We start from the raw sequence: 22,781 nt of genomic DNA, 5'->3' as shown, positions 1-22,781 counted from the left end.
ATAAAATTTAGTTCTTGAAAAAAATTTTATCTTGAATGCTATCACAAAACTATTACTAACACTTATGAGTGATAACATATAATGGTCTTTTTTTAGTTCATTTGTTTTGTTTTTATCTCTAAAGTGTGGAAAAGTTTGGAAACTTGCCTTGAAAATGCTTGAAAGTTCTTAAATTTTACTGTGGGAAAAATGTACAAACCTGAAATGAGCTTTTCTGCATTTTAAGAGACGTAAAACATTCATAAATCATAAAAAGGAACAAAAGTGGAATATTACTCTACAGTTGATGTGGTTTTGTTCAGCCCGTCTTACAGTGCAGGATCTGCCAAACCTGCTACCACCCATCCTGCTTGGGACCGACGTACCCGAAGCCAGTGACCTCCAAAACCCCCTGGGTAAATGCTTCACCTTCCTCAAACTGTGCTGGAGTCTTTTTTGGAGTATTAAAGAGGAAAAGCTGAAGCCGATGAGTGAATATTGTTGCGTTTTTCCGCTGCAGGTGTGCATGACGTGCATTCGGTGTAAGAGCTGCGGCGTGACTCCAGGGAAAACCTGGGATATGGCCTGGAACCACGAGCATGACCTTTGCCCCGACTGCACCAGCCTCAGTGAGAAAGGTGGGCTCTCCGAAACACACGGACCGCTCATCAACGCTTAGGCACAACTAGATTTTATTTTCCATTTACTTTTAAATAGGGTGCATGCATTGATGGCAGTAAAGGAACAACATCAAGCTGATGTCTTTGCAGTTGTATATAAATGAAATGTATACATATAAATATATGTATTTTCATGTCTCTGTCTTGCAATACTAAAATAAAAGTACAGAAATCCTCATTCAGCTTTAATATAAGAATTACTAGGGGAAAAAACACAAACATGACAAAATATTGTTCTGCCAATTCTCAGAACAACAGCAGGACAGGTGGTAAAACCCAGACTCATTTAAAAGCCAATATTTAAACAAAATCAGGTCTCAGTTTCCTAATTTAGCGTCCACTTGTACCAAAAATCTATGAACTTGTCATTTTTTAAGTTTTGAAGCTGCAAAAGAACACAGTCTTTACCACAAAGCAGATTAAATTAAATCTTTGTTTTTTAAATAATGAAACATTTGTTGTCCTCCAATTCTTTTCATCCTTTTCTTAGATTTTAAGTCTCTCAATTTCATATATTATCCAGAGTATTCTAGGTGTTTATCTTTATTATAACGATTAATTAAAAATAATAATTCAATTTTTTTGTGTGTGTTTATGTCAGGTAATTTCTGCCCCGTCTGTCAGAAGTGCTATGAGGGAAACCAAACCTCTGAGATGATTCGATGTTCAGAGTGCAGCCACTGGGTCCATTACGGATGTGAAGGATTATCAGGTGAGAAATTACAACTTCTGTGATTTCCTCTTACAGTTCTACTTTTTTACTCGACAAAAATCCACATTTGTAACATTTGTGGGTTTTCTAACTAATGCCTAAAAATCTACATGCTTTCAATTTCTATTTATTACTTTTATAATTTAGGGAAAAAAGTGACGTTGGTCGTATTTGTGTTTACAGAGGAACTTTTTGGGCTCATGTCCAGTCAGCCAGATAAAGTGGACGTCACCTGCACAGCCTGCAGGGGGCGCCACGCAGACAGAGGCAGCGTGAAGGAGGTGCTGCAGAGCAAGCTGCTGTCTGGTCTGCAGGAGGTTCTCAGTGAGCTGCTCTCCTCCTGCAGCACTCGGCACCTCCTGCTGTGCAACCAGGTGAGAGACAACGGCTCCATGCAGCCAAGTTGTGTTTGTTTGTCTGTTTTCTGGAAAATGTCCTGAGATCGTTTGTCGAATTTCAGTGTCAGGAGTCAAAGGAGAGACACGTCTCCGTCAGGACGGAGAGACAAGTCTGTGATCTGAGAGCCGTGGAGGACAAATTCAGAGAGGACGGATACACCACGATAGTGAGTAGCTTCGGATTCATCCATCCCTTTGTCCATCCATCTGTCTCCTTGTCCATCCATCTGTCCTCCTGCTTGCCCATCCATCCATTTCCTTGTCCATGAGTCTGCATCCTTTTGTCAGCGTTCTCTTCCATCCTTTTCCATGTGCATCCATCTGCTTGTCCATTTGTACGTCTGCTTGTCCCCCATCCATTTATCAGTCTGCTTGTCCATCCAGCTTTCTGTCTGTCCATCTGTCTACATCCTTTTGTCTGCATTCTCGTCCATCCTTCTTCTTGTTCATCCGTTCTTCTGATTGTTCATCTGTCCATCCGTCCGTTTGCTTGTCTATTCTTCCGTTTGTCTGCTTGTCCATCCCTCTGTCCTTTGCTTGTCCACCCATCCATCCATGTCACCTTGTCTACCCGTCCGTCCATCTGTCAGTCTGCTTATCTATCTCTTCCTCACCCATCAGGGTCTTTTCCGGTCCACTCATCCCTCCATCTTTCCTGGTATCTTGTCATCCACCTCTCCTTCCTTTTTCTACCTTTCCTTCTTTCTGTTTCTAGTTTTTTTTTTGCTGGTTTTCTCATCCTGACATCTGCAGGCGTTTCTGTAGTAAATTCATTCTGAAGTTCTACTGATTGGAAAATTCTTAAATTTGACTGAAAAGACTTAAAAATTTTATTCTGGAAAACCACTGAATTTTGACATGAAGGAACTTTGTCTCACACTCATCTTCATGTCTTCTGCTTTGTCTTCCTGTTGATTCCTGTCTTGTGTCATTTCTCTCTCAGAAAGCGTTTCATTGTGATGTTGCTGCTGTGATGAGAAAATGGCTGAAGGAAGAGGAAGTTCTTCCTGAGGATCAGAGGCCAACGAATCGGTCCAAAGAGCGCTACGTTCAGGTGAGCTCCTCCTCTTCCCTTCTCTGAATATTTTTACCTTATTTTAGTTTTATCCTTTTTACCTTTTACCAATTTGTTTAGACCTGACCAATGAATCAATTCTATCAATTAATCAAATTTTAGTCTTTTTGAAGAATTCATTTTTGGATTTTTTTTTTTCTCCGCATGCTTAGGCGGCCATCTTGTTTCACAATCGAGTTATACAGCTTCAGCTTCTATTTATTTGTATTTTGAATTCACATTAACTCTACGACAGATTATTATTGGCCAAGCTAGAATATTAATATGTTTTAAAATTTCAAGAATAAAGTCAAAATAATCCAACAATAAAGTTTTAATATTGCCAGAATAAAGTTGTAATATTAGGAGTAAAAATTTAAATGAGGAATGTTGAGCATCTTAAGTTATAATTTCGTGTCAGTTTTACAGTTTTAACACATTGGCATCAAATTATTATTATTAGTAGCACGACCTCTAAAGTAATTATCCAAAATGAATAAGCTGGTCAGGTCAATCCTGATAGCTATAGAAACTTTTTTTCATTAAAACTACTTTTTCTCATATTTTTCTGGTAAAATTGCGTCTTTATTCTTCTAATGTTATGACTATTTTCTTGTAATTGAGGAAAAAAATTGTAGCTTGGCTCTATTACCCCATCATTCACACAAGGCAGTTTTTTATTCATAATTTTTTTCTTTTTATTTAGAAAAAAATTGACTAAAATCAGATCTTGGATGAAAAAAAATCCATCTTTTAGCCGTATGATTGTTTTCATTGTGTATCCTTGGCTTGCATGGCAGAAACATGAGGCCGTTTGTTTAAAATCATCTCGTATTTAAACTTAAATTGTTTTTCTGGCAGGTTATGAAACAGGTTTTCAGCTGGTTTTCTTCGTGCCATCACTTCTCTGAAGAGTTGCCAAGGTGAGCCCACTCAGTGAATCTTTGCTAACGGTTTTTATTTTATTTCTAAAGCAGCTGTTTCATAGCTCTCTGCATTGTTTTTGCTGTTCAGTGGCATGCTTCCCGAGGCCGTGCTTCCTCCTTCGAAGGAGCACAGTTACGCTCAGTGGATGGAGCGAGTGTACCGCACCAGGGAGGCTCAGACCGACGCCACGCCGCCATCGGTCGCTACGTGGGACGCTCGTTCTACGATCGACGCCCCCGAGTGTCCGCAAGGTAGAGAATCATGTTCCCCCTCTAAAATGAGGCGTTTAGCTGTTTGTTTTCTCTGGTTTATGTGTTAATTTTTTTATTCCAGATACGACTAAGATGAAGGATTTGAGGCAGTGTGCTCTGTGCCAGCAATATGGAGACGCTGCTCCCAGCGTGAGTTTCTACAGAAATCTTTTTCCTGTCTTAGATGCTGAAAATGTCCTTAGCTTTTACTTATCGTAGTGATGCGTGTGTTTTTGTCCTGACAGGACGCAGGGCGCCTGCTGTACTTGGGGCAGAATGAGTGGGCCCACATCAACTGCTGCTTGTGGTCTGCAGAGGTCTATGAGCAGAACAGCGCTCTTCTTCAAGTGCACAGTGCCGTCTCAAGGGGGCGCCACTTGGTAATGAACCGTTAACATATGCCAAGGGTCTGCAATCGTACTTAATAATTTGACTAAGAACCAATAATAAAAATAAAAAAAATTGATATAAAAATGCAGATTTTAGCTGTGTTTTTCGTTATGTATGGAATAAATCCTGAATTAAATTTGCACAACAGAATGACACAATTATCAGTAATATTTATTTACTTTTTTTCTCATTGTTTCCTCTTAGCCATTTTTTTGTATTTTATAAATGTTTTAAAACCTAAAAACAGAAATCAAATACTGGTTTTATCAAAAATGACAAAAATGTTATTTTACATGTTAAGACATTTTTAGTTGCCTTTTCACAAAAAGTTATGTAACATTTGCAGCTTTAAAGCTTTTAAAAAAAAAGTTGTTTTTTTTAGCTGGACTGAGGTTGCAGACCTTTGATATACGGTGATAATGGCCTGGTTCCTACAGTCTTGTGTGGATTTTGCAAAAGGAAAGTGTGATGTTGAATATTATTTGGATTCTGGATGTTATTTCTTGCTATATTGATCGATATCTGAACTTAGAAAAATAAGTTTCTCCAGCCAGACCACTTTTCATTCAGGTTTCTATGTCAGAGATGCTAACACAGCTCGTACTGTATTCTATTACAGTTCTAATGTCTCTTTTTTGTTTATGTTTCTTCATCCAGCGCTGTGATCTTTGTGGACAGTGTGGAGCCACAGTTGGCTGCTGCCTCGCCACCTGCTTGAGTAATTACCACTTCATGTGCGCTCGTACAGACGAGTGTGTGTTCCAGCAGGACAGGAAGGTGTACTGCTACAAACACAGGGATCTCGTTAGCGCAAAGGTGAGGAGGGGATGAGAGTCAATTTTCCTTTCAGTTCATTCATATTTACAGGAAGAAAGTCATCTTAATTCTCCCTCCTTTTGTAACAAAAATGAGTCTGATTGTTTGATTCTAGATGGTGTCGGGGAGCGGGTTCCAGGTCCCTCGCCGGGTCTATGTGGACTTTGAGGGAATCAATCTGAGAAGAAAGTTTCTTACAGGCCTTGAGCCAGAAAGTATAAACATGACAATAGGTGAGATTAAATGTGTGTTGGTTTATTCTTCTGTGCAAACTGGATATTATTTGCTGCCAACAGGAATCCCTCCTAGTAAAATAGACAAAACTGTATGAAGTTTTTGTTCTATAATTGCTGCCTTTAAAAATATTGATGTCAGAATGCATGTGTTTTCTTTAAATACCACTATGGGGCTGAAACAATTAATATGATTAATCGATTATTGAAATAATTGTCAACTAATTTAGTAATTGATTTTAAATGGAGTACACAGACTGAAAAAAGGACAACACAGTTATAGCAGTAATTAATCTGGATAAAAATGACATTATTTAGCATTTAAGGTAAAAAAAAAAAAGAGCTTCTTTATCTGGCTCTTTAGTAGTTCAGGATATTAAATATTTGCAAAGTTAAATCAGCTGATTTAAATTCTGTCATAATAATAAAATAACTGTACTGACATTAAGTCGAGCAGAAAGGGCTGAACTTTATTTTTTTTAGCTAGAAATGTTGCATTCTAGGCAATAAAAAGTTTATTTTCTTATGTAAAAAAAGGAATTTCATTGTTTTGAATTTTTAATATATTTCTAATATTGTCTAAAGAGAGCCTGAGTGATTAAGTAAAACAATCTGCAGAACGTGGCTTTTTAAAATCTGATTAATCATCAAAATATTTGACTATTGAAACAATTATCCTGCAATGGTATTTAAATTATTGTGCTAAATGTTGTGTGTGTTTTTTTTAGGCTCTCTACAGATCCAGAAACTCGGTGTGTTGTCAGAGCTGTCGTCAAACGGGAGGATGCTTTATCCTGTTGGTTATCAGTAAGTTCTTATTTCTGATATAAAGTCAAACTTGGGTATTTTTAGGGAGCTTGGAGACGTTTTTGTACTGGTTGTGGTACCAGTATTTAAAATTATACTATTTTTACAAATTCCTATGGAGTTTCCCCATCATTTTCTGTAGTTCATCATATTGATTTAGTTTCTATATTTTCACAAAATCTAGTTGGTTTTTCCCCCCCAAAGTTGACATTTATTTTAGAGGATTAGTGTTTAAAATATGACTAGATGTTATGTGAATTGGTGTGGAGGTTATTGTACTTGCAGTATTTTATGTAAACCCGATTTCTCTCCCTTCAATCTGTAGATGCTCTCGGTTGTACTGGAGCACAGTGGACCCCCGCAGACGCTGTAAGTACACCTGTAAGGTGACAGAGGTGAGCACACCTCTACCTGGTGAGGAACAAGACCTGAGGATGGACAGAGAGGAGAACCACACCATAGTCCACAGTCCCAGTCGCCACCGAGGTGAGCAGGTTGCTCCAGTGTTGAAATAAGACTGAAAGATTTTATTTTTCTAACATCATCTGAAAAAATAACGTGTTTTTTAGTTTATTGTGGTTTAATACTGATAATATGTCGTATTTACGAGCAGATGTGGAGTCTCCAGATCGCTTCAGCTCCTCTTCCAGCCCAGTAAAGTCCACAAACTCGTCTCCAAACTCTAAAACGCACCACACACCCGGGCCTAGGAGTCCGGGTTACACACAGACCAGAAGACCAGCAGGAGGATCATCACGACCGCTCCCGTCTCCTGGTCAGTAAAATGTCTGACTTTTTAAAACATTTTAGAGTTCCTATTCAATCTGAAGGTGGTATGGTCTTCAATTTGGAAAAAAAATAAAACGGACAATGGAAAAATGTTTCAATTTTGGTCTTAAATTGAACTGAATCTACCAGACTACGAGTTGTGAAAAAAAGTTCATCCTGAAGCTGATATTTTGCAGTAAAATATCCAGAATGTTTTTAAACGACTGTAAAAAAATCTGTAATTTAGATTTTTTTTTTTTTTGTAGGAACCAGAATATTTTTCTTCTGTTTAGTTCTTGTCCCTTTGATTTCAGGAGCTGCTTCTTACAAGTCTCATCACATCCTCACCCTGAGGGACCTAGACGACACCAGGCGGCCTCGCAGGCTGTCCTCCAGGAGCCGCCGCAGCTCCTCACCGACAGAAAACAACTCGTCTGTGGCGTTAAGCGTCCGTCCCGGGGGCGCCGTCGGCTCCCGATGCGCTCTCTTCAGCTCCCCTCCCAGATCGACGACTGTTGGATCGGCCTCTCCTCCGCTTTCGAGGCAAAACTCAACCTCTCCTGTGTGGAACTCCCCTCCGAGGTCCAGCGTCTGTGGAGGTTTTTCTCCTCGCCAAGGGGGCGTCTCCGATTCCCCCAGAGGAACCCAGAACTTTAAAATCACTGCTCCGGTGACGGTGGAGGTCCCACAAGACTTCCTGGCGTCATCGGAGGCAGAAGACGCCGCTGTTGCCACGACGAACGGGATCTCGCTCGCCCCCGACAACCTGGAGGAGGAAGTGGCTCAGCTGATGTCTCAGGAGCTGCCGTACACCGTGTTCGACAGCGACGCGGACGTAGTCGTGGCGTCCATGCTGGGCACCAAGCTGGAGTTCGACGAGGCTCTCCTCTCCGAGAACGTGGATCTGGCCGGCGGTCAGGCGGAAGTCGGGCCGCGGGACGTGGAGATGCGAGAAGACGATCAAGGGAACAGCTCTGAGGATGAAGACAGCGGATGTTACTCTAAGATTTCACGTACGGTGGTGTGCAACGCGGCGAGCGGCTCTGACGCCGCCAATCAACCCGCTGCAGCTCAGTCGATCTCCCAGTTAGACGGGGCGGACAGTGGGTCGGAGACGGAGGACATAGAGGACAAAAATAAACCTCGCAGTGTTCAGGGAACACCTACGAAACATCTGACTGTCGCACTGCAGAGGCTGGAGTCCATCTTCTCTCTGCCGAGGCAAATGTCCAAACTGGAGGATCCGGAAAGTTCTTCCCCTCCCGTTTTCATGGAGCCCAGTTCCATGTGCGAGGAGCTGTGCCTGCAGGAAGAGGAAGTCCCGCTGTCTTCCGACAGTCCGACGTCTCAGCAGGAACTGCTGCTGGATCCGATGTTGGGCCATTTTGTTTCAGCTAAAGATGGCCATGTTGTCAACTCAAACAAGGGCGCCCCTCCCGACAAAGACGAAACCTCATCAAATGATTCGACTGATGTGTTCAAAGACGATTTAAAAGATCCAGATTTTTCTCCCAAATCCGAAACCAAAACAATGCCGAAGAAAACGATCGTTGTAAAGAGGAAGCTGTCCGGCGCCTCCATGTCCAAACCTCTGCTGCCCAAACAATGTCTCCAGCTGAACCCCAACATCACCCTCATCGCGCCTCAAGTCAGGCAGACCGTCAACATCGCCTCCGTTTCTCCATCTTCCACCACTTTGTGTGCGGTCCCGCATCCCGTCGCCTCGCCGATCATCATCAACGGCTTGAACGCTCTACCCATCCAGCCCGCCGCCGCTCCAGGACGATCCATTACGATCCGATTGGACGCCTCCAAACCGGAGGCGTCGCAGCAGCAGGCGGCGGTGGTGAACTCGCCCAGCCCGCAGACGACTGTCCGTCAGGTGCTGCTCGTCAACCGACAGGGGCAGATCCTCGTCAAAGACCCCAAATCGAACACTTTCCAGACGCTTGCCGGAAACTCGCCGACTTACAGCAGAATTAGCCAAATCGCCAAGATGCTCCACAGCGGAGGCGGTTTAAATCCGTCGGTCCCGCGCGTGATTTTAAAACCTTCCCCCGGCTCTTCGGATCTGAACGTCTCTCCTCCTGCCAACCACGTAACCCCAGAGAGAAAAGTCATCGTCAAAGTGCTGCCGGTGAAACACGTCGTCTCTCCAGCTCCTTTAGTTCCCGTCAGCGTTCCGACTTTTACTCCAGCCAGTTTCTCCAAGATGGAGGACCTCACCACCCAGGCCATTATCAACAGAGCAATGGCCACGGAAATGGAGGCGCCGCGGCCGGCGCCGATCATCCTCAACAACAGTCGCAGACAAAAGGCCAGACAGCGGCAGCCATCGCAGCTCCCACACACTCAGGAGTCAGAGCAGTCATCAGTGGGGCATTCGGAGTCGTCCAGAAGTTTCCATGGCGATCCGTCACCCCACCAAATCAGAGTGAAGAGAGCGTCTGCGCTTTCGGAGAGGCAGTCCAAGAAGAAGTCAAAGATTGACTTCTTGAAGGATCCGTCGAGTGAAATGGAGGAAATTCAGGAAGCAAGGTGAGAGATATTAAAAGTTAAGAGGCAACTATAACTCTGCCAACATTTTACCTTCATTAAATGATAAATGGACTTACCGTAGCCTACGTTCACGCAGCAGGAAAATGCTAATCTGTTTTTCTTTCTTTCCTTTTTTTTTTTTTTTTGGCCAAATGCAAACTGTAGCCAACTTTTTCACAGCAATCTGAGTGAAATGAATTCTTTATTTCGAACAAGTAAAAATAAGAAGAAAACATAAAGTATATACATTAAAATAAACATAAACAAAAGTCCCATATCCAGTTTGAAAAGGAGCAGGAAGAAGACAAAGTTTATTAAGTCTTACCTCCAATTGTCTCATCCAAATATGTCCCACATTATACAGAATTGCACATCTTATTTTTACTTGTGTCACAATTTCTCTCTTTACAATTCCTGATCTTTTCAACCTGAAATAATCTAATTTGGGCCACTTCCATCTGTAATACCAGTTCGGGTATATATCTGGCTTTTATGCCATTGATACAAGACATTCCTGTCATAACACATTTTGCTGGATGATAAATTGTTCCAGAAATTATTGCGATAAACAATTATATTATTATTTTGAGACAATTTCAAGTCCTAAAATGGCATAATAATAATTATAATAATGCAAGAACACATTCTCAAAGATCAAGAAACTTCAATTTCTAATAATTTACCACTGGAACTGGAAGACATTTTAATATTCAAGATAAACAAAACTACAGAAACAACAAATAAAGCGAATAGTGAAGTATCTCTTTAAAAAAAAAAGGTTTAGTTGAGACTAAAAACTTTTTTCTTCCAGTTTTTAGCAAAAGAAAAAGAGAAAAATTAGAAAAGCAATTTATAATTCAAATGGAAATGATTGCGTTTCTTCGCATTTATGTTGTGATTAATTGATTTATTGCTTATTGTGATTCAAAAAGTCGGAAGAAAAAAAGAAGAGCCGATTCAGACGTTTTCTCAAAGGATTGAAGTTAGAGGAAATGTAAAACATGTGGTTGGATTTTTCTGAACAGACCCGGCGGTGTCAGAATGAAAGCTCCAACAACAAACGACGTTATCGATCTGGACCAGGTGAAGGCACCTGAGCCGATGAAGATCACCGTTCCTCCTCCTCCTCCAGCACCATCTACTTTCAGGTAACAATGTTACTCACATGTTTCCAGTAACAATCAGTTTCACCAGATTAGAAAACGAGGATTATGTATGTTTTACGCAGGAGTTGTATGGGTGCTTGAAATCCTTGAAAATGCTTAAATTTCAAGGTTTGGAAAATGCTTCAAAGCGCCTAATATTCAAACTGCACAGTTTTGTAATAAAACGCAATCTAATGTCTGATTAAAAGCCTAACTTTGAAAATGTTATTTACAATTGAAAACAGATATTTAAAGATAATAAAAGGACATATCCACATTTTTTCACTGCCTGAAGTTAAATCAAACAGTTTTTTTTTCTTTTAGGTCAGTTAGAGTTGTTAAACTTATTTCTATTTGCTAAATGAAAGAAGACTGGGCAAGAAAATTTTTTTTCTTGTATATTATGTATTTATCATTTAGTTTGAGCAGGAAGTTAATTTACTTTAACATGATTTGTTTGCATTGTTTCAATGTGATGGATATGTATTATTCTTAATGGCTAAATGAATTAAAGTTGCTCTTATATTTTATACATTGAGCAACATTATTGAAATTAGGTGATTTTTTATTTTTTATTTTTTTTGTTAAAGTTGATTGGTTCTCGAACCAGTTAATTTTTTTTATTTTTAATTTAAAAAATTTTAAATAATGTTTTTAATATATTTTAGTTAAACTAAAAAATGTTAAACTTGAAAATGCTTGAAAAGTGCATTTTATACGTCACCAGACTAAGATAGTTAATTACAAGAAGTTACAAATAATTTGTAGTTATTATTTTCAGCCACAGAGGTGCATTTTGACATATTACAAGGTTTTCTTTCAGTTTTTCATCCTCTGCTCGTCTCTTCCTGGTTCCTCAGGCGTCCTCAGGCTGAGAGTTCGGCTCCATCGTCCCGACCCGGCGGTCCCTCACGCTGCAGAACCCACATGTGGGTCAGCTCTCGACATGGAGAGCTTTCTGAGTGGGCTCCCTATGCAGGTCTGTCGCTCGGCTCTTTATGGATCTTTTGGTTATTTTGTTTAGTTTGTGTGTGAAATTGAATCCATCTTTGCTTGTGATTCTGCAGGTTTCAGCTCGGAAGACGACGCTCCTGCGCTCAAATACAGGAAGAAGACTTGCATGAATCAGCCTCACCTGCGGTTTGAGATCACCAGCGACGACGGCTTCAGTGTCAAGGCCAACAGCATTGAGGGTAGGACGGGTTCTTCTGCTTCGCTTTAGGGCTGAAATGATTAATTGGATTAATCATAATCTATTATTGAAATTGTCCACTAATTTAGTAACTAAGTAACCCTGAACAGGAGCATACAGACTCAAAAAGGCCATTTGCTGAAAGAACAACACACTCAGAGCAACAATTAAGTCAAAAATTAATTTTTATCATAACACTGTTGTCTTATTATTTGATTTTTATAATTTTTTGTCTTATTGTGACTAGTTTCTGATAATATTAGAGCTTTACTCTCGTAATATGATTTTATCATATTATTACTCGTATAATGAGAATTTTCTTGTATGACTATTCCAATATTATTTCAACTTAGTCATCCAACCTTATTTTCTTGAGATTTTGACTTTATTCTTGTAATTTAATTGTTTTTTGTTAGCGTGACCCTAATATTCTGTTTTAGAAACAACATTTTCTGTTGGTTTTAAATTCACACACCTGGAGAGTTTCAGTTTTGCATTTAAGATAAAATGCAAAACTGTACTTTTATTATAATAAAGTTTTTATTACATTAAAAACTTTTATCTGTAAATATTTTCTGTCCATAACTTTTCAACTGACAATTTTAGCTTCATCTGGTTCAAATTTTATAAAAACAAACTTGTTGCTATTCAGTTATTAATCAATTATTGAAAGTATTTGTTTAGCTGCAGATTCATCCTTTGCTACAAATTATCAAGCGTATATTAAATATATGCTGTGTTTTTGGAATTTAGGCAAATTTAATTATTTGTTCATTTGCGTCTTTTAAAGTATTTCAAATGTTGCATAAAAAAGATTTAGTGAAAAATCCACAGATAGTTTTCGGCCCAATAATTGTCATAATAATCAATTTAAAAAAAATTGTTTGCTAAAATCCTACTTTATATTTTTAAACAAATGTTTTGCTTCTCCCCGCTCAGTGGCGTGGCGCGCCGTGGTCGACGGCGTCCTTGACGCTCGAGCGGACTTCCACCTGAAGCAGCTTCCTCTGGGCGTGATGAGCGGCCAGCGCGTCCTGGGCGTCGTCCACGACGCCGTCACCTTCCTGCTGGAGCAGCTAGAGGGCGCCGCCGACTGCAAGCGGCACCGCTTCCGCTTCCACCGCTGCGACGACGCCGAGGAAGAGCTTCCTCTCAACCCGAGCGGCTGCGCCCGCGCCGAAGTTTACACACGGTGCGCTGCGTCAGAAAATCACAAATGTAGCAACTATAACTTTAATCTAATTTGGTGAAGAATATCTTGGTTAATCTGAAGGATGAATTTGATTTTCTTGGTATATCTTATTCATAAAGATACATTTATTTTCTTGGTCAATGTGTTGTACAATCAAAATATATTAAATTGGGGTTAGTTTCTTGGCAAATCAATGATTAACTTGGTAGTAGTGACACTAATAGCTGTTAATGATTAAGACAAAATAAAACAAACATTTAATCCAACAAGTAGCTATTATTGCCCAGTTATTACAAATTTAAATATTTATTTCATTAGTTTTAAAGAATATTGTCATTTCTTTTGAAAACATGACATTTTACCCTTTTCCTTCTTCCTTAGTTAAATTAAACAAGTTGTTTTTAATTACATACAGCTACGTTCAACAATATACATCATCTAAAAACAGACAATGAATATTATTTTGGACTCATTTCTGTTTACCTCCTCTGACTGTAATCAGATCAGCTTAGAGTTTAATTAACAGATCAAAGATCAAACTTTAGGATATCACTTTGTTTAGTGCTTGATTTTTGCACATAGTTCGGTTTTTCCAAACCAGAAAAGGAAGGAGGTAGAGCTGAGTGGCTTAAAATAAAATCTGATTTCTGTTTTATTTAAAACCTCAGTGTTTTTGTTTGTTTTAGAGAGAAGACGGTCCCAGAACGGTTTCTTTTTAAAACCTACTGACATGAAGAGCATTCGTTTTAACATTTCAGAGTTCCAAACTAGCAGAAAAACAAACTTTAAATATCTTTACCTGACAGAAATACTGACAGGCCGGGTCACAAACGTTGCAGTTTCAACACCAGGACACAATCTGTGGAATAAAATATAATTACATCAATTAAGTGGTGTCATTATTTTAATTTCTGAAGGATCTTGTTGCTGTACATCTGAGCAGTTTTTAGTTTTAAAAGCACATCATTGGGGCTTTAATTTGTCTTTTTTTGTTTTTGTTTTTTTTTTAAATGGCAACTTACCTTGTGTTTACTTTTTGTTTTTGTTTTTCAAACCAGGAAAGCAACGTTTGATATGTTCAACTTCCTGGCTTCGCAGCACAGACCGCTCCCAGAGTTTATCGCCCCGTTCGATGAAGACGATGATGAATTCCCACTTAAAGCCTCCAGGTTAGTTAGTTAAATCTCTGCTATTCATTAAACATCTGCTCTTGATTGGCTCTGACCTCAACTCGTCTTTAACTCGTCTAGACGAGCGACCAGCAGCGAGCTTCCCATGGCGATGAGGTTCAGACACCTGGAGAAAATCTCCAAAGAAGCAGTGGGCGTTTACAGGTAAATACAGGAGAAACATCTGAATAAACCCCTGATGTTTTTTAGAACACAAGAGAAATCCTTCTTCCATCTTTGCACGGTAGATCTCCGATTCACGGCCGTGGACTTTTCTGCAAGAGGAACATCGATGCTGGAGAGATGGTGATCGAGTACGCCGGCACCGTCATCCGAGCCGTCCTGACCGATAAACGGGAGAAATATTACGACAGCAAGGTGAGCAAAACATTTTCCTCAATCTGTCCCCTGACGTAAAATGTAAAATGTTATTTATAAATAGTAACCGCAGTAATTGGCAAACGTTCAGTTCAAGTAATCAGGTTTAAATTGAATCTCTGACAAATTAAAGTCTGACCCCGAGGGCCGGGATCAGACGAAGAGATTAAAGTCATAATCTTAGAATAAAGATTTATCAGAAGAAAAAAGTTGTTTTATTGAGACCAAAGCTTCGTTAGCCATCAAGATCTGACTTGATTCTTTCTTTGAAACAATCATATTTGTTTGCACCATCATTTCAAATCGTGCTACTGATACTAATTTGATGTTGACGTGTTAAAAGACAAATTATGATGTAATTTATTAAATCACAGGTTTATTCTGGTGATGTTACTTTATTACGACTTTATTATGGTGATGTGACTTTATTGTACCACTTTATTATCATGTATTATTCTGGTAATTTTGTGACTATTCTCATTTTTTCTCATGGATTTTTTCTTAATATTACAACATGACTTTATCGTATTATGACTTTATTCTGCTAATATTATAACTTTCTGATTTAATTTTTTTCTTCTTCCTCATTACAATATGACTTTATTCTCATATTGTTATGATTCTTTATTATCGTATTATTACAACTTTTTTTCTGGTAATATTATGACTTACTGTCATATAACTTTATACTCCTAAGCGTAATATTGATTTTTATTCTTTTAATATTAAGACTTTATTCTTGAAGTAATTAGTTTTTTTTCTTAGCCTGGCCCTAATTAATTCTCTGTTGTAGAAATAAAATTCAGTTCAAAATTCACACATTGAGGGAAAATTAGTTTTGTTGGTTGAGTTTGTGCATTTTGTTCTCATAAATATTCTTAAATATCTGCATCATGAACGTATCTGCATGTTAAAATTGTCTCACCTCCTGCTGTGACGCAAACAGAAACGAGTCCACAGAGTAAAGCTGCTGATTGAAGACAGGAAGCTCCCAATGTGGAGTGACTGACAGCCGAAAACGCGACGGAGCAGAAACAATTTCTTGTCTTTTATGGGGTTTTTCTTCTTATTCTAAAGAGGCAGTCAGTTCAGCTTGTCTTTATTGTTGTGTCTCATCTTCTTTATAATCGCCTTCCTCTCTGTAATTAAAGCAGATGCTGCCACTTTTTGCAGTTTTGGCTGGTGCAGAATCCAGCTGAGTTATTAAATCATAATTTCCTGTTACACCGTTAACCACCGACTCCAGCTGCTTGGGAATTTCCCCCAAACTCTCCAAGCAACTTAAGACTTTGGATTCCAGTTTTCTTCTTCTTGCTTGTGCAAGTTGTAGAACAAAAAGATTCTATAAAGAATTGAAATACGTAGTTTCCACAAGTCCGAACCGGAAGTGGTCCGCAATTAGATTTTAATAAGACACGGAATGCATCTTAATTTTTGAAATTACAGATTTTCTTCTCTTGTCGTTTCACTCCAGGGCATCGGCTGCTACATGTTCCGCATCGACGACTTCGACGTGGTGGACGCCACGATGCAGGGCAACGCCGCTCGCTTCATCAACCACTCGTGCGAGCCGAACTGCTACTCCCGCGTCATCAACGTGGACGGCCGCAAGCACATTGTCATCTTCGCCCTGAGGAAGATCTACCGCGGCGAGGAGCTCACCTACGACTACAAGTTCCCCATCGAGGACGACGACAACAAGCTGCACTGCAACTGCGGCGCCAGGCGGTGCCGCCGATACCTAAACTAGCAACTCTAGCCACGCACATCACCGCTCTGTCAAGAAGAAGCCATCTTCTGTGGAGTTTAATTTATAAACAAATCATGGGCAGGTTATCTTCTCATGCCTTTCCTGGACAGTTGTAGCGTTTGTTTCACGCTCTTTCAAGGTGTCTTTAGCCCGCAGACGGAGCTCACCAGCAGCGGGAGACGGAGCCGTCGGCAGAACGAGGAGGATTCATTCAGCACCTTACTTTGACACGACCTCCTCAGACGGGACACAGCTCCACTTCCTGTCACACCCAAAGCACCTTGTGTACATTGTAGAGCAGCTACATTTTAACTCTTCTCCGGAGAGCAGGGACTTCAGTGTTTTAGGTCTTGCTGTTATTTATCCCCAGAATGTTAGTTTTAATAGTCCTCCATCAGTGCGTCCCGCCTGCAGCCAGTTAAATATTTCTACTTTTATTTGTGATGATCCGAGTGCTTTTACCCCGCTGATGTTTCTGTTTATCTTTTTTTTTCTGTGTGCATTTTAAGGCTGATGAAGGAGAATTTTCTTGTTGCAGGACTCGCTGATCCTGCCGTGCAGTCCTTTCTAAATCTTTTTGTATATTTGAACAATAAATGTCTAAACCAACTAACAGAAACGCGTTTGGGCTTTTAAACAGCTGGAGGTGGATGAACAGGAAGGACACTGTTCTCGTCTCTCTCAGGTGTACTACCTCTAAGGTTTTATAGAGCAAGGTTGTATTTAATAAAACGTTTAATGAACACAGATTCCTCATTGTTAAATCTTTCAGTACTAAAAAAAAGCGTAAGCTACTATTATGAAAACAAATTTGCTCTCATTGAGAGAACGGATGAAGTCACTGGTTTGTAATCGTTTTTTTTTTCTCCTTTATGTTAGAAATTTCAATTCAATTTCACAAGTTACTTTACAGGCGGATTATGGATCCTGTAAATAGTTGTATAAAAAAATTTCTAAACCTGTTACATATTTTTTTACCTTCATTTTTTTTTTTTTATTTATGTTGAATAAAAATTTGTTAAAAGTTTCTGTTCTATTGTCCATTTTATTCAAGCAATAAATTAATATTTAATACAAATGTTACTTTATTAGTTCAAAAGGTAAATTAATTAAATGTAACTGCTATTACACGTCTGCTGCAGCAGTCTGTATTACAGATGCTCTGTAGAAGCCTCTGACTGAAGATCCAGTTGTATGACAGGCTTATGAATTATTTACTAGATGGTGTGAAACACAAAATGTTGTAAAAAACAAAGATTATTTTTACTGCCTTTTATACACTAAAAAAGCTACAATGATGCTAAATCTACTAATGAAATAATTTTAAATTCACTTAAATGTTGCTGATTTTTTTTTTTTCACTTTGAGCCAAAGCTTGAAATTCCACTGCAGTTTTTTTATTGCATATTTTCTCAATTTTGACCAAGTATTCCATACATTTTTGTTATTTTTCTTTGTTTTTAACATGAAATTTTTCCCTTGAGTTTTTTTTATTGCATTTAAACACACTACTTCTGCAGTTTTTTATTTTATTTTTATTCTTCCCCTTTGTCACTATTCAAAATTAAAACAATTTAATTTAATTTTCTTAGTCCTTTACCTTTACTCGGAATACAACTTAACATGTTTTGAATATTTCCACAGAAAAACAGATCACCAGATATTAGTGCTGACAGGACAAATACATTTATTGATCAGCTTTTAGTGTAGCTAAATCAACAATATGCATAATTTTCTGCAGAGAAAGCTGTTCGAAAAAGTAAAACATGTTTTTGGGTCCGTTGCATTTGTTTTATTTTCCGTTTTTCACAGCTTCTTGGTGGAGAGCAACAACTTTAACATGCTAATGCTTGTTTATACTTTATATTGGTTCACAAGTTCAGCTGAACTTCAGACTCATGCATCTCTTTCTGCTGCCTTGGACAGAGTGGGAACCAGGCTGATATGGAAAGACAAGCAAATAAAAAGTGAATAAACACGGCGTACGCGCTCTGGACGCTTTCCTCAGGCGGCGCTTTGTAAACTTCGCTGTTTCTTGTTTGCAGAGGCGACCTGAACACACAAAAGGACAAGAAAGCAATAAATATAAAGTGTCCAACATCCTAAAGACAGTTTAACAGTTTCTTAGAGACAATATGGCAGCAAATACCACAGGCCAAGTGTGAGCCCCCACAGCTTGTTATATCTTTTTAAAAAAATAATTTTCTCTAAAATAAGACAAATAAAATTAAATATGATCACTTTAGTTTTTATGTTGCACAAAAAATAAAACATTTCTGAAAATATAGTATTTTAATTTCAGAATTTAATAATAATACACAACCACTAATTGGGCGCAAAGGCTGAAGCCTGATAAAACATAAGACATCACTTCTATCATTTACTTAATAATTATCAAAAATACACTGCAAAAACACTAAATCTTACCAGATTATTTTGGTTAGCTTCTACAGGAAATATCTTAGTGCACTTGAGATAAGACAAAACTAACTTAAAGTAACTTTTTACTAAGATAGAGGAGATTAAGTAAATAATTTATTAACATTAATTAAAAAAAGTGATAGTTCCAATGGCAGCTTATTTCACTTATAAAATAGGAAAAATGTCTTGATATGAGTGAAATTATCACTAGAACTTTTTCATCAATATTAATGAATTATTTATTTAAAATCAACTCCTATGCCTTGCTGAAAAGTTACTTGTGAGTTAGTTTGTCTTATTTCAAGTGCACTAAGATATTTCCTCTAGAAACTAAACAAAAAAAAAACATCTGGTAAGATTTTGTGTTTTTGCAGTGTAAAAACAGACAGAAGCCAAGATTATTTTTTATACAATTAAGTTTGACACATTAAAGCAGCACATACATTTATACATATTTATAAAATTCTAAATATATTTATCATGGAAAACCTCACCTGTCCAGCGATTCTGTCTAAATCCCTCTGACCTTGAGGAGTAAGTCGACGACCGCTGTAAAATGTTAAAGATTAGACGCTGATTCCTTTATTGTCATAATTTAAAAAAATAAATAAATCTCTTAGTCTGGCCCTAATACTCTGTCGTTCAGAGTCAATAACTGGACAGAGAATGAGTGAAAAAGCATCCATACTTTGATAAAGATTGGCAAACTATTGACCAAGATTTTCTTTTCTTTCCTGTCTTACCCATTGGGGTCTTTCTCCACCATCTTGAGGCCCTCCAGGGCTTGAAGGACCTTCCTCGCTACGTTCCTGGAGCCCACGCTGAAGTGGGCGGGGCATACGCCGTTCCGCTGGCGGCCTCCATAGATCTTGATCATGGCGCCCACTCCCACTCCTCCTCGCAGGTAGAGGTGGCGGGCTGTGGATGCTAGAGAGGAGGGAAAAATAAAATAAATATGTACTGGCTATTTCCTGACATATTTACTGTCAGGATGCAAAATAAAGTGAAATTAAACATCAACTCATTATGTTAAAGCCAATTTATATCAAATAAATCCTCACATTTAAAATAAAAGCTGGACAAATAACAGTTGTGATTTCTTTAGTAGTGAGTGAAGAGGGGATGCGTAAATAGTTAATTTCACTAATGATTTTCTTTCTGTTTTGCTTATTGTAATCAATTATTTATATTGTTACTGTTAAGATCTGATTACAAACCCCAAAATGGACATTTGGATTAACCTAAACACATCAACGGAGGTCCAAAAGTGGCACAATTAAAAACAAAACATATCAAATATTACTTAAATATGGATGGATGGAGTATTTTATTAAAGTTTTCAATACAATTTATAGTCATTTCTGGGTGATAAATTAAATTGATTGATTTAATCAAATTTTTGTGTTTTGAAGGTTTAAGTTTTAGAAAATTTGTTTCTTTTCCACCAATGTCCTCCTTGGGTTTCCATAGTTAAGAGGGTGGCCATCTTGTTTGACAACCTTCTATTTATGTGGACTTTGGATTCAGGTCCAAAGTCCACATAAAATCCTAATGTTACAAGAATACAGTTGTAATATTAGGATAATGAAGTAGTAATTTTATGAGAAGTCCAACACAGAAAAGAAAAAAAAAATTAATTATCCAAATAATCAATTAAAATTGGATCTGGCACAGCGTGTGGCCCAGTCCAGTTGGGTGAATAGTAACCAACCTGCTCTGGTGTAAAACCAGTTGTCATCACAGGGAGCTAGCTCCTTGTGTCTGGCCAGCTTCACAGTGTCGACCCACTCTGGGACCTTTAGTTTCCCAGATCTGAAATTTTGTTTTAGCATAATATGGATAAATATTATGTTATGTACAGCAAATATGTGTATTGTTAGGTTAATCAGCAAAGAAACAAAGGGGATGAATGTCCTCAAATTTAAATAAATACTTTATTTATGCTTCACGGTTTACAACAAGAGCATATTTTATGTTTTATTGCAGCAAGATGACCGTTTATTAAGGGGAAATGAGAGCAAAATCAATGATAATTGCATGGAAAGCGACTGAGAGTTACTAAATCTACTCACAAACAAGACAAAAGACAGAGTGTTTACCATAATGGAGTCCAAAAGATGTATACTAAAGAACTAAAGAAATAAAAAAATATATTTTATTTAATAGTTGAACAATGTCCTTAAAAACTGCAAATTAATAAAACTGAATCAAGTTTCACCTAACAAAACTGTTTTTATTGAGAATCAGCAAAGATTATATAAACAACATGGATTCTGTACTATGCTTTCTAAAAAAAAACTGTGCAGATCAAATCATTTCACTTTTTGCAAGTTTGCAGGTTGTTACAATCTGGTGAGCTTCCTTAGACAGAAAACTTTTTTAACTGATTTGAATAATTAACTGAGTTTACTGCACTGTTTGATAACTAGGATCAATTAGAATGTAGGAATAACAATAAAAATAACTTCATTTAAGTGCCTTGAGTTGAGGTGTTGTGAATTTGCGCTACATAAATAAATTGAATTCAATTGGATGAATGGACAGACTTTTTTATGACAAGGAAAAAGAGAATAAAGTCTACAAATACAAATATCTTCGATTTGTAAACAAACCTTTGAGAGAAATACTTAGGAAATAATAATAATAATTATTATTATAATAATAATAATAATAATAATAATAATAATAATAATAATAATAATAATGAAGAAGAAGAAGAATTTGTTTACTTAAAAATATATATTTTAATATTCCCTCCCTCAATTATAAATAAGGAAACACATCCCATAATGTTTGTTATGTCATTAGAGTTAGCATACATCAGACTGGGTGACGGACTGGCGGTTGGTGACACAGAAAGTCTGGCTTTACGCTTTGTTTTACTTACTTTTTAAGGAAAGCTGACAATGCCTTAACAAACTCCTGCTGGTTGACATCCTTCACCGTCACGCTGGGCATCTAGAAAAACCAAATGGAGACAAAAGTGAGCTGATAAAATTGTTTTAACATTAGAGACCTGTCGCGGCTGGGATGTGGCGCGTGCCGCAGCCGTTGGAAACGGTCCTCTTGCTAACCACTAGCTTAACTTAACCTAGCTAAAGAGAAGCTTCTGTCTATATTCGTCTTTTAAGTATTATTTTACACCAAGAATCATACTTTTATGATATAGTTTAAAGACGCCAGGAGGGCTCTGCGGTCTCAAAGTGTCCCCGTTTAGTCGAAGCTAACGCGGCGGAGCATCTGAAGAAAATGATGCTGATAATGAGGGATGGAGGAAGACTGTCCGCATAAGAAAAGGATGACACCATGAGTGCATTCAACACACCTTCAGGCTTTAATTTTACTCTTAACCTCTCCTTTTAAAACCACCTTAAGGATAATTGGATATTTCTCTTTATTCATGTGTGAATTATTTTATCAAACTGATTAAAAATAATGACGTTTAAACAAGCTATTACATACAAAAAATATCAAGTAATTCCGGTTGTATTCCAGCAGAGGGTAGTGTTGTGTCTTTTCTCTTATCTTTCTTTTTTCCCAACAGATTCGAGAGCTCTTTTGAGGACTGCGGTACAGACGGCAACAGAGGAGAAGTCGTCTGAGTGAGGAAGACAACACAAGAGGGTCAGTAACTCTATAATATTTGTAATAAAAGTTACTATTCCTGTCTGGAAATACACTTGCTATGTTGTATTAGCTTGTTGAAAGGAGCTACACCTCTTTTTAGGGGTGATTTACTTGCAGTTTGTGTGTTTTTGTTGCAAAAAGACAGTTTACAGCAAATTATTTTGAGTTTTAAAGCATAAGAGGGTCTTAGCATTTTAAAGAAGATAAATCTTTTCTCATTTGGTACTGTTTGCTTTGATCAATGGCCATTTTTTTCGGACTGAGACTAAGTCACAGGCCTCCCTTTGCCAGGATGAATGCTACCTTTCAAAAACAAAGAAATAAGCACTGGGTGTTTCTAGGGATTTTCGTCAT

General features: G+C 38.1%; 2 protein-coding genes across 3 annotated transcripts in view; one reads left to right on the top strand and one right to left on the bottom strand.

Moving 5' to 3' along the window:
* kmt2ba (lysine (K)-specific methyltransferase 2Ba) overlaps positions 1-17,399 on the top strand; it is a 37,696-nt gene extending 20,297 nt beyond the window's left edge. For both annotated transcript variants that reach the window (XM_007564948.2, XM_016677906.1), the window contains exons 13-36: positions 303-395; positions 500-617; positions 1,261-1,371; positions 1,555-1,745; positions 1,832-1,936; positions 2,713-2,823; positions 3,685-3,746; positions 3,838-4,001; positions 4,084-4,151; positions 4,247-4,381; positions 5,049-5,207; positions 5,323-5,440; positions 6,169-6,247; positions 6,573-6,733; positions 6,861-7,022; positions 7,330-9,553; positions 10,579-10,701; positions 11,559-11,677; positions 11,766-11,891; positions 12,830-13,082; positions 14,141-14,251; positions 14,333-14,416; positions 14,500-14,629; positions 16,104-17,399. In XM_007564948.2, the coding sequence (XP_007565010.1) occupies positions 303-395; positions 500-617; positions 1,261-1,371; positions 1,555-1,745; positions 1,832-1,936; positions 2,713-2,823; positions 3,685-3,746; positions 3,838-4,001; positions 4,084-4,151; positions 4,247-4,381; positions 5,049-5,207; positions 5,323-5,440; positions 6,169-6,247; positions 6,573-6,733; positions 6,861-7,022; positions 7,330-9,553; positions 10,579-10,701; positions 11,559-11,677; positions 11,766-11,891; positions 12,830-13,082; positions 14,141-14,251; positions 14,333-14,416; positions 14,500-14,629; positions 16,104-16,379 (5,283 nt within the window). In that variant the 3' untranslated portion in view covers positions 16,380-17,399. The remainder of the gene's footprint in view (positions 1-302; positions 396-499; positions 618-1,260; positions 1,372-1,554; positions 1,746-1,831; positions 1,937-2,712; positions 2,824-3,684; positions 3,747-3,837; positions 4,002-4,083; positions 4,152-4,246; positions 4,382-5,048; positions 5,208-5,322; positions 5,441-6,168; positions 6,248-6,572; positions 6,734-6,860; positions 7,023-7,329; positions 9,554-10,578; positions 10,702-11,558; positions 11,678-11,765; positions 11,892-12,829; positions 13,083-14,140; positions 14,252-14,332; positions 14,417-14,499; positions 14,630-16,103) is intronic.
* Positions 17,400-18,042: 643 nt separating this feature from the next.
* Positions 18,043-22,106, bottom strand: LOC103146864 (40S ribosomal protein S19). Its single transcript, XM_007564947.2, has 6 exons — positions 21,957-22,106; positions 21,688-21,758; positions 20,512-20,612; positions 19,544-19,727; positions 19,295-19,349; positions 18,043-18,431 (listed from the first exon to the last, which is right to left on the bottom strand). The coding sequence occupies exons 2-6, from the start codon at positions 21,756-21,758 to the stop codon at positions 18,384-18,386; spliced, it is 459 nt and encodes a 152-aa protein (XP_007565009.1). The 5' UTR covers positions 21,957-22,106; the 3' UTR covers positions 18,043-18,383.
* Positions 22,107-22,781: the final 675 nt, after the last annotated feature.

This window comes from Poecilia formosa, unplaced genomic scaffold (genome assembly GCF_000485575.1).
Source record: "Poecilia formosa unplaced genomic scaffold, Poecilia_formosa-5.1.2 Scaffold169, whole genome shotgun sequence".
NCBI classification, from domain to species: domain Eukaryota; kingdom Metazoa; phylum Chordata; class Actinopteri; order Cyprinodontiformes; family Poeciliidae; genus Poecilia; species Poecilia formosa.
Note: the sequence above shows the minus strand (reverse complement) of the source record. Positions and strands in the feature narration are given on the sequence as shown.